This window comes from Trematomus bernacchii, unplaced genomic scaffold (assembly GCF_902827165.1).
Source record: "Trematomus bernacchii unplaced genomic scaffold, fTreBer1.1, whole genome shotgun sequence".
Classification (NCBI taxonomy): domain Eukaryota; kingdom Metazoa; phylum Chordata; class Actinopteri; order Perciformes; family Nototheniidae; genus Trematomus; species Trematomus bernacchii.
The window spans coordinates 670,703-682,500 of NW_022987807.1; the positions used below are offsets into that span (position 1 = coordinate 670,703).

General features: G+C 39.7%; 1 protein-coding gene across 2 annotated transcripts in view; it reads left to right on the plus strand.

Moving 5' to 3' along the window:
* Positions 1–1,479: 1,479 nt before the first annotated feature.
* chfr (checkpoint with forkhead and ring finger domains, E3 ubiquitin protein ligase) overlaps positions 1,480–11,798 on the plus strand; it is a 21,773-nt gene continuing 11,454 nt past the window's right edge. The window contains exons 1-11 of one of the 2 annotated variants that reach the window (XM_034150870.1): positions 1,480–1,586; positions 2,932–3,052; positions 4,051–4,150; positions 5,215–5,324; positions 5,693–5,752; positions 5,850–6,047; positions 7,450–7,524; positions 7,820–7,979; positions 8,626–8,780; positions 9,528–9,690; positions 10,853–11,046. In XM_034150870.1, coding sequence (XP_034006761.1) covers positions 2,947–3,052; positions 4,051–4,150; positions 5,215–5,324; positions 5,693–5,752; positions 5,850–6,047; positions 7,450–7,524; positions 7,820–7,979; positions 8,626–8,780; positions 9,528–9,690; positions 10,853–11,046 — 1,321 coding nt within the window. In that variant the 5' untranslated portion in view covers positions 1,480–1,586; positions 2,932–2,946. The remainder of the gene's footprint in view (positions 1,587–2,931; positions 3,053–4,050; positions 4,151–5,214; positions 5,325–5,692; positions 5,753–5,849; positions 6,048–7,449; positions 7,525–7,819; positions 7,980–8,625; positions 8,781–9,527; positions 9,691–10,852; positions 11,047–11,798) is intronic. The other variant, XM_034150871.1, reaches the window with a different exon arrangement.

The window sequence follows — 11,798 nt, forward strand, 5'->3', positions numbered from 1 at the left end:
ATGTGTAATCCTAAATATTATTCATAATTGTGGGTTTATAGAATTGATGCGCAATCTTGTCTTGTGTGATGTACATTTATTTAAACTTGAAGTACATGTACTTTTCTTACAGTCTTTTCTTTTCAGGCTTCTTTGTACTTCCACTCAACTACATTTCAGAGTTAAATATTATTTTTTTTAACTTTTTACTGAGATGTAGTTAGGGTAATGAGGTGGCATTTTTCACTATTTTCTTATTTTTTCAAGCAAGAAAATAACCATATTAATCCCTAATAAAAGCAATCATTAGTTGTCCTTTTTAAAAAGTAGTTGAAAAATTAAGCTCCACCGCAACCAAACACAACAGTAAAATATTGCATTAGTTTATCAGTAGAAATTATATATATATCTCATAATAAATGTAATAGTTTTACAGTCACAGGGCCATATTTCTTAATTGAGTATTATTTTATACTATTGTGTTTTTTCTGAATCTATTTGTATACGAGTACTTAATAAAATGTGTTTTATTCCAGTGCATTGTAGGTTTGAATTTACAGTGTAGTAATAGTAGCCTATACTTTTACATTAGTAAAGAGTCTGAATACTTTCTCTATAGGTACAACAGTAGAAATGTGTGCAAGCATTCATGTTAAAACTATATGTACCCCACAGTATGCATACATGCCAGCCTCACACACACACACACACACACACACACACACACACACACACACACACACACACACACACACACACACACACACACACACACACACACACACACACACACACACACACACACACACACACACACACACACACACACACACACACACATAGAGGTGGAAGAAGTATTCAGATGGTGTAATAAAGTAAAGACAGAAGTACCACAGTGTAGGAATACTCTGTTAAAAGTAAAAGTCCTGCATTCGAAAGGTTACTCAGATAAATGTACATTTGTATTGGCATCTAAATATAGGCCTACTTAAAGTACCTAAAGTAAAAGTACTCATTATCCCATTGCAGAATCATATATATGATACGTCTTGATTATAATTATTTTATGTATTAATGTGTAAAGGTGGAACTAGTCTTAATTAGTGTATTTACTACTGGGTAGCATGTAGGCCTACATTTAATCCATGTGTAACTCAAGTTGTATTTAAGTGTTGTACAAATCTGTTTTATCATTAATCCAATGGATTAAATCCATACCTGCAAAGTAACTAAATGTACAATATTTACCTCAGAATTGTATTGGTGTAAAAGTACAAAGTAAAAAATACTCAAGTACAAGTACCTCAGAATTGCACTTACTTAGTTACTTTACATCACTGCACAGATACACACACACATACACGCACACACACGCACACACACGCACACACACACACACACACACACACACACACACACACACACACACACACACAGAGAGACAGAGACAGAGACAGAGACAGACAGACCCCTCCTCCATCAGCTGATGACGGCTTCTAGTGTCAACGCTGAGTCTGGCAGGAAGTGCATCTTGTGGCTGGCTGGAATATGAGGAGAAGAGGCAGTTTTATACTGAGCTGCAGGGACAAAACACTCACCTTCTGACGGTAAAGTGACACTTTGAGACATAAAACAAGTGTACTGTTTCCGGGATGTCTAGTTATTACAAAGCGCTCCCGATTTCTCCCCTGGAAACACACTGCGGTTTGATGCTAATGTTAGCTTTCGCGTTAGCTTCGTGTTATTATTGGCAGTTGTGTGTGTTCAGTGTCGGACAGCATGTTGATTATGAAACGCTCGATAATGATAGTTAACACTTTAAATAACTTTACTTTTTCCCAGCTTGTCACACTACACATTCAGCTAAATAGCTAGTAAGGAAGAGTAATGCTAGGTGTAGTTAGCAGAGTTTGCTTTGACAAAACTTCATGGGAAAGTGTTTCATTTTAACAAAGCCATGTTATTTACCGAGGTGTGCTGCTCCTCTAATGTTGCCAATACTTGTTATTGTTTGAACAATGTCTACTTGTGAATTCGGCATACATAAAAGATGATATATCAGGGGTGTAAAGGAACAAAGTACATCTACTGTACTTAAGGAACATTTTAGGTACTTTCCATTTGCTACTTCATGCCTCTATGACACATGATTACATTTAAAAGGGTAATTATGTAATTTATCTTCACTATATGTATTTAATAGCTTTAGTAACTTATTTTAGATTATTATTCTGCAATAAAAACATGTGAGAAACTTTTAAATAATGTATTTATGAACATTTAACAATTCAAATAGCTGTCAGAGGTTCCTACAGTTTTACACATTTTCCAATTTTAAACAAAAAGTTGTAAAAATAATGTTTGTTTGAGAAATGTGTTTGTCTACAACAGTAAAATGCTGCTTTATTCAACAACAAACAAACAAAAAAATCTAAATATGTCATTTATAGAATAATATATTCACTTCAATGATGATACTTCAAGTACATTTATCTGATAGTACTTTTACTTAGTAGGATTGTGAATGTAGTACTTGTACTTATAATGGAGTATTTTGACATTAACGTATTAGTACTTTCACTTAAAGATCTGAATACTTCTGCCACCACTGTGGATGAACAACTAAATAGTTCCTTACGTTGACATTTGATTAAAATAATTGTAAACTTTCTTTGATCAATGCCGAAATAACGAATGAATGCCTGAACCTATTTAACAAAATTATTTATATCATGTTTTAAAAGGGTATGTTTTCCCAGAACCTGAGTGTCTTTAAATGCCACATTTCTTTACCTTATTTGGCATCTGACATCAGCGCGTGGGACTCAACCATGAGTCCCACTGATGGTTGATTTCACTTTCTCTTTGCTACCATGTGTCGAGAAGTCTATTTTAAAAAAAAACTCATAAAATTAGACCTCTCTTAACTTGTTTTCTCATCATTTCTCGTAGATAAAACCTTGAAAGATGGACAGTTATCGGCGAGGAAAACCCTGGGGAAAGCTAGTCAAAGTGAACTCCAGTGAAACTGTCCTGCTGTTCAACAGGGAATGCACAGTTGGCAGAAAAAAGGGTAAGTACGTTTCTTTTAACGCTGTCTTAAACTTTGTTAACATGTTTTACGCTTGCTTTTAAATATGGTGATGCCTATTAACAAAAGGCAGACCAGTCTGTAGCACAGACATCGCTGTCAGTGTCTGGAGCCTTTAAAACCCCCCCTTGAAAACACAAAGCCTTCTTTAGTGCCCCAAACTTAGACAGCCCCTTGTGATGATAACAAAAGGTGTCTATTCAGAACATGTGTGTAGAATATTAAGTAGATTTTTCTTGTATGGGGTTTTGCTTGAGAAAAGGTTAGGCCTATATTTCCCCCTGTGTCTGCTTTGTTGTGCAGCTTTGGGATCTACTTTCTTGCAACGCAAAGCTAGACTAGTCTTAATTGGTTAGCTCTTGTCTTGGAAATAAAAGGCTTTTCAAAATTGCATGTCCATGCTACAGGTGAATCTGGTAGTACCATGTTGACTTTTCAAGGTGTTTATTTAAGGATATAGAACTTTATTTCCAGAGCAGCCAGAATTGGATGAGAAAATAATTGAAAATGAAAACATAGATAGATAGATAGATAGATGGATGGGTAGATAGATGGATAGATGGATGGATGGATGGATGGATGGATCAGAATACCTTTATTAGTCCCACAGAGGGGACATTTGCAATGGATGGATGGATGGATGGATAGATAGATAGATAGAGAGGTACTTTATTGATCCCAATTTGGTAAATCTTTGCGTTGCAGCAGCATAAAAGACAAGGCAATGTACATAAGAGAAATTAAGACACTACAAATAAACAATCCAAAATATTTCTGAAATAGTAATAAAATAGCATTAAAAAGTTCAAAGATATGTGTTAGAATACTCAGAAGCATATCACCTATAATACTCGAACAAAAGGGGCACTTAAAAGATGGAGCATGAGTTGAGTAGGTCCTCTCCTAGATGGCAAAATGAATCTGTTTTCATATGTTTACTGGGTGTTTTAATCGTGCTGTTTACTTTATTTTGTTGCCAGGATGTTATCTGTCCTTCCCGGCCAACAAGCTGGTCTCAGGGGAGCACTGCAAGATTGTGCAAGATGAAAGATCAGGGCAGGCGTGGCTCGAAGACATGAGGTACGGGAATTTAAGAAGAAACAAACAATATGTTGAACCAAAATTCAACAGAATTGGGAAGTAACTAAGTACATTTACTCAAGTACTGTACTTAAAGGTGGGGTAGGTACGTTTGAGAAACCGGCTCGAGATCGCTAGAATTTGAAAATACACAACCGGAGAAAATCTGCCACTTCCTTACAGAGCCCCTCCTCCAACACACACGAACGCGCACATGACCAATGAGGGCACGAGATAAGTTTGTGCACAGATGGAAGGCTGACAGGCAGGTAGGCCATCCAGTTATTTTAGCCGGGCCGGCTCAGATGATTGGTCGTGCTTTTTACAGTACTACGGCTTCCACAGATGACATGTTTTTATGGATTTTTTGTCAAAGCACTTAAGATATTCATTGCTATCGGGATGTTAAGAGCATTCCATGGAATATAACAAAAAGTGTATCTCGAGCCGGTTTCTCAAACTTACCTACCCCACCTTTAAGAGTATTTACTTTGAGTATTTATATTTTATTCTACTTTGTTCTTCTACTCCTCTACAGTTCAGAGGTAAATGGTGTACTTTTACTCCACTACATGTATTTAATACCTTTAGTTACTTCACAGATCTGGATGAATGATGTGAAATATAATCAAGTGTTAAATCAGACTTTAGTTCCACCTGGAGTAAATTCACAAGCTACCCTGCAGTATACAAAGTCATTCAAACTAGCTGCACCTTTACCAGCTTTGAGAACACTTTAATGATCAATCATTATAAAACATATCATATATATTATTCTGAAATGGACCAATCTGCACAATGACTACTTTTACTTTCGCTACTTTAACTATATTTTGATGATAATACTTTTCTACTTTCACTTGAGGAACATTTTGAATACAGGACTTTTACTGTAACAGAGTATTCCTACACTCTGGTACTTTTACTCAAGTACAAGATCTGAGAACTTCTCCCAGCTCTGTTAAAAGCAAGACAATGCTAGTATATGTTGAGCTTTCCAAGTTATGTATGAATTGATAGTGTTTCCGTCCCTTTTGACTCATCCAAAGCCTGTTTGTCTGCAGCACTAACGGCACGGTGATCAACATGTCCAAACTGATCAAGAAGCAAACTCACATGCTGCAGAACGGCGATGTCATCTACTTTGTGTACAGGAAAAGTGAGCCAGAACAAAGTAAGTAGTTCACTTTGTTAGCCCTGAAAATAATGTGTTAGATGAATGGATGTGAATGGATGACATCTCAGTTTCATAGTGTGTTTTTTACTTTTAACCGGGCTCCACTCTGTTTTTGTCAATCCAACCATATTGTGCTCACACTCTACCTATATCTCCTATATTTATAGTTTCATAAGTAGTAATAGTTTTTTTTATTATATAGCATAAAGCTTTGGATATTTGTATGGTGTGTACTCTAAAGATATATAACTTTCAATTGTTAAAATTTAAATATTTACTGTGTATTCTTTAGGTGCAATGCCCTTTTTACATGCTGCTGTAACAATAAAACATATCTAATCTAACTTGATCCTGTCTCCCTGTAGACATTGCCTATGTTTACCACTCAATCAAAACGGAAGAAGCTATTTCCCATTATAGCTACGGTAAGAAACCAAGTTATTCCCTCCGTTTTTGTCTTTTATTCCACCTTATATATAGTAGTGCCTCACTGCTAACCCCCACCCTGTTTCTAAACTCCAGACGTGGAGCGGTCGGCCCTCAGTCCTGCTCCGCTCCCCCCCTCAGAGATGCCTCTCTCTGTGGAGCCTGTGATGCTCACTAAGGCTCCTCGTGATCCAGCTCAGGAGGAACCGCAGCCCTCCACCTCCTCTTCACACTTCTGCATCGGGGGTCCCACCACCTCTGTTCCTGCGGCAACTACAGCCTGTCCTGCTCCTGGTAGGTTCTCCACTAAAACACCATTAAAGGTCACCTATTATGCAAAATCCACTTGTTCATGTCTCTTCTACATCAACATGTGTCCCCTCTTCTTCATGTCTCTTCTACATCAACATGTGTCCCCTCTTCTTCATGTCTCTTCTACATCAACATGTGTCCCCTCTTCTTCATGTCTCTTCTACATCAACATGTGTCCCCTCTTCTTCATGTCTCTTCTACATCAACATGTGTCCCCTCTGTGTAAAGAGATTCTGAAAGTTTCAGGAACAAAGATTCTCTCTCTTTTTGTCCTGATCCATTTATATAAAAACCTGTCTGAAAATGAGCTGATCAGATTTTGGCCACTTTATGATGTCATAACGATGTGTTGTCTTGTGTAACCATTAGCCAATCACCAACCAAGGTAACCCCCCCCCCCCTTATCACCTGAATCTCCTCCTAGAGCTCCATTGTGTTCTTTTTAACCAAATATCTCTCAGAGGGGCGTGGGGAGGGGCTCCTTATTTTCATCTAAAGTAACAGACAGAGAATCAGCACTTTGGAAACAGGGCTGAAACAGAGGGGATTATGGGATGCTGCAATGATCTGTTTGGTGTTTCAGCCAATCAGAGACAGGCTCTGTATATATCTGAGACCTATAATGTATTGATGAAAAACAGTATAATAGGAGACAGGGGACATTCATCTTTCTCCTCAGGTTAATACGGTTAGCTCTGTTAGCACTGTTGCCATTGTTCTTGCTGTTAGCCACGTTAGCTGCTAGCTGCTGGCTCTGTATGGAGGTCTTTTTATCAACAGGTGAAAGAAGATTTTGACGGGATAATATTTCAAAATGTCTTTTAAAGAAAATTGCAATCTGTCAAACATGTGCGAAAATAACTCTCCTCTGAAGGATACAAAAGTATTGATGTTACTGATCCACACTAAAGTCTATACTCAGTTCAAATCAGATTTCGTTGGACAAACAGCTGGTGATTATAACACTATCTTTGACTATGCATTGCCTTTTTTCTCTAGTTCCCACCTGACTCAGTTTAAATCCCTCCACTTTCCTCACCTTTAAAAACTCAGGTCTTGTTTTAAATAATTTACACGACATTGGAACAAGCTTCTCTGACTAATTACCCGCAAAATGACTGTGAGTAATTGAACTAAGATCAGTCGCTTGCAACTTGTCTGGTGGTCGATGTACTCTACGATATATTGGGAGTAAATGTCCTCGGTTGTGTTGTATCCCTTTAGCTGTTCCTTTCCTGAAGGTTTTGATATATCAAACTCCTTCCACACTCCAAAAGAAGCCCCTTTTTGCCCCAATTTCTTCCTAATGTAGGTAAAAAAAAAAGCCATTTTAAAGTGTTAACAATGTTATTTGACCACGTCTGTTGTTCCTCTGTCTCATCAGGCCAGGCTAAAGATGCCGCCCCGCAGCAGGAGGAAGACTTGGAGCCAGAAAGCAAGCGTAGGAAAACTGAACACGGTTAGTTATTGGACTTGAAAATAACCTCTTTTTACCCCTTGATTCTTAATCTTCAATTGGCAGCCTGTCTAAGACCTACTGAACAACCTGGCATCGTTTCTGTACAAAATAAAACGTGGCATTTTATGTCTTACTCGGGTTTCACCTGGAGCGTTACTTACTCTTGTTACAACCCCACAATTTTCTTCTTTTCTTTTGACCTCAAACCTCGCCTCGAAAATGTTTTATAATAATCCAAACCAGACAAGAAACCCAGCCTGAGTGCAGCATGTAATACCCCGTTTTGTGTTTACAGAAAAAGATTATGATTTGCCACACACCTCCAGTGGAGAGGTGGTCGATTCAGCTAAGGCCAGTGTTCTGACTAAAGCCCCGGTGGAAGGGACCAAGACGGACAAGATGGAGGAGAGTCTGACGTGTGTTATTTGCCAGGATCTACTGCATGACTGTGTCAGGTAAGATCTCAAGGACCATCCGCACAGATATTAAAGGTCACCTATTATTCAAAATCCACTTCTCCATGTCTCTTCTACATCAACATGTGTCCCCTCTTCATCATGTCTCTTCTACATCAACATGTGTCCCCTCTTCTTCATCAACATGTGTCCCCTCTGTGTAAAGAGACTCTGAAAGTTTCAGGAACAAAGATTCTCTTTCTTTTCATCCTGATCCATTTAAAAACCTGTCTGAAAATGAGCTGATCAGATTTTGGCCACTTAATGATGTCATAACGATGTTTTGGCTTGTGTAACCATTAGCCAATCACCAACCAAGGTAACCCCCCACCTTATCACCTGAATCTCCTCCTAGAGCACCATTGTGTTCTTTTTAACCAAATCTCTCTCAGAGGGGCGTGGGGAGGGGCTCCTTATTTTCATCTAAAGTAACAGACTGAGAATCAGCACTTTGGAAACAGGGCTGAAACAGAGGGGATTATGGGATGCTGCAATGATCTGTTTGGTGTTTCAGCCAATCAGAGACATGTTTTGTATATATCTGAGACCTATAACATATTGATGAAAAACAGTATAATAGGGGACCTTTAAAGGTTTGGTCTTGTGTGTGTCAACAGTGTGTTTACTCTCCTTTCTCTGTGCTCAGTTTGCAGCCGTGCATGCATGTGTTCTGCGCTGCCTGTTACTCCGGCTGGATGGAGCGCTCCTCTCTCTGCCCCACCTGCCGCTGCCCTGTGGAGAGGATTCGCAAAAACCACATCCTGAACAACCTGGTGGAGGCCTACCTCATCCAGCACCCAGGTGGGAACATAAAAAGACCGTTTGATAACACCTTTTCATCATGACGCAGTATTCAAGTCACAATGACACTACGTTTGATCTAAAAAGGTTGTAGGTAGTAGTGCTGTAGAATTAATAAAATTTGAAATATGAAATTGCAATATTCAGTCAAGGCAAAATATTTAGTAATCATTCTACAGGCTTAAATACAAATCTTAATTTCCTGTAACCAGGTACGCACATAAAAAGACAGTTTGATAGCACATTTTAACCATAATGCTTTTTTTTTTATTGAAGAGATGACACCACTTGTATTGCTTTTATCTAAAAAGGTTGTAGGTAGTGCTGCAGAATTAATTTAAATTTGATCAAAATAGAAATAGTTCAATTTGCATTTTTTGCAATATTCAGTAAAGGTAGAGATATTTAGTTATATCATTCTACAGGCTTAATAACAAATATGTATTTGCTACAGATCCTCTTTTTATATTTATGATAATGTTATTAGTGTTTAATTCCCTCCAATAATATCGCAATTGCAATATCAGTCAATATAATTGCAATTATTACCAAAGTCGTGTAGCCCCAATTGTAAATCAATGTCAAAATAACCTGACAAGCATTTCAAAATTGTCAGCAAGTTTTTTTCCTACCAAAGCTAATGTGTAATGCTTACCTTGTATCATTTCCAAAGTGCTATACAGGACAATAAAAGTCTAATGACACACTGACTTTGTCCCCATTTGTCTTCCCCTCTCTGTCCCACAGAGAAGTGCCGCAGTGAAGAGGACCTGAAGGGCATGGACGGCCGAAACAAGATCACTCAGGACATGCTGCAGCCGAAGGTGGAGCGCTCGTTCTCTGACGAGGAGGGCAGCTCAGATTACCTCTTCGAGCTCTCCGACAACGACAGTGACTCCTCCGACATCAGGTAACATTACATTACATTGCATTTAGCTGACGCTTTTATCCAAAGCGACTTACAATAAGTGCATTCGACCAAGAAGATACAAACTTGAAGAAAACAGAATCAATGGGGAGCTCATTCCACCATTTTGGAGCCAGGATAGCAAACCCACGTGTTTTTGCTGATGGGAACTTGGGTCCCCCTCGCAGTGCGGGTGCAGCGAGCCGTTTGGCTGATGCAGAGCGGAGTGCACGTGCTGGGGTGTATGGTTTAACCATGTCCTGGATGTAGGAAGGGCCAGATCCATTCACAGCATGGTACGCTAGTGCCAGTGTCTTGAAGTGGATTCTAGCAGTTACTGGAAGCCAGTGAAGTGAGCGGAGGAGCGGCGTGGTGTGGGAACATTTAGGAAGGCTGAAGACCAGGTGAGCCGCTGCATTCTGGATGAGCTGCAGAGGTCGGATGGCACATGCAGGTAGACCAGCCAGGAGGGAGTTGCAGTAGTCTAGGCGTGAGATGACGAGAGCCTGGACCAGAAGTCGCGTCGCTTTCTGGGTCAGGAGGGGACGTATCCTCCTGATGTTGTAAAGAGTGTATCTGTTGTGGCAGCGATGTTTGCACTGAAGGACATCTGGCTGTTTACACGCATAGAAAACCAGTGTTAAAGTTTTTGCTTTTTTTTTGTAGACGAATAGCAAACGTTTTTTTTGCACGCTTTGAGAGCAGCCAGGCTGTGGAGGTACAGAGGGACCAGGAGCTATCCTGCCCTTTTGTTTTAAATAGGGCAGATGTGTGTAAATCCTTTAAAAGGGTTAACCCACATAAGGCTCCTGGACCTGATGGCATCCCTGGCCGTGTTCTCAGGGTGTGTGCAGTTCAGCTGGCAGAGGTGTTCACAGACATCTTCAACAGGTCCCTGTTGCAGTCTGTAGTCCCCACAATACTATTGCACTATAAATATAAATAAAGTAAACTGAGACACCCATAAAATGGCTCCTACATACAGTGTAGATATGGTAATGAACATCTTAGGTCACAGGCTCCTCCAACAGTGCAACATGAATATACATAGGACATAAAACAAATCCAACTGATAAAATAGTGCAAGAGAATGTTTTGAGATGTGCAAAATTGTAAATAGTGCAAGAATCAAGATCTCCATGTGATGATTTTCTCTGTGTGTCAGCAGTCAGCCTCTGGTGGAGTGCAGGCAGTGTCCGAGCTTCAGCAGGGACATCTCTCTGGTGTTTGCTTCAAACTACTGGCTCCCTGGACCTCCACCTCTAACTCCTCTACCCAAAGCAGCAGCAGCAGCTGAGGAGGGGGAAGCAAAACCACCAGAGGAGCAGCCTTCAACCTCCTCTGACACCCCCCCCTCAGGTGACTATTAGTGTTAATTATGTTCTGTATGTTTGACTGTGTGTGTGAGGACTAGGGATGGGAATTTGAAAGCAAATTTATATTTGAATATTCGACCCCCAAAAAAACGGTTCAACCACATTTACATATTCTTAAAGGGGACCTATCATGCAAAATGCACTTTTTGATGTCTTTTATACATCAATATGTGTCCCCGGTGTGTCGGGGAACTCACGCAGCGTCAGAAAATAAAACCCTCTCTCTTTTCCTCCGTACCCAAATCTCTAAAAACGGGGCTACAACGGAGCTGATCCAGATTTGCGTCCGATATGACGTAATATCGGAAATGTGGACCCACGGCCCTATCAGAAACGTTGCTATCTGAAACAATGCGCGACTGTTTTGGACGTAATATGGTCGGTGTTTACATTAGCATCGCTAACACTCAGAGCTAACCTGTACTGGAGAGCATGTGTGTGAAGAAGCAGGAAATAAAAAGGAACTCACCTTGTGGTATAACCGGCAAGAGAGAAAGCCTTTGAGCTCCATACTGTTTCAGAAACAATCCTTGATAATCCATGATATGGCGTTTCATCACCGCAGAATCTAGTTTAGACAGTAGCTGCCGGGTCCCGCATGAGCTCAACCCCCTCCTTATTTTTTAAAGATTTATACCCCAAATCAGCACTTTTGAAACAGGAAGTGAAATAGAGGGATATGAGGCATGGCTAGAATGGGTGATCTGTTTGGTATTTTGAGCAAAACACTTCATA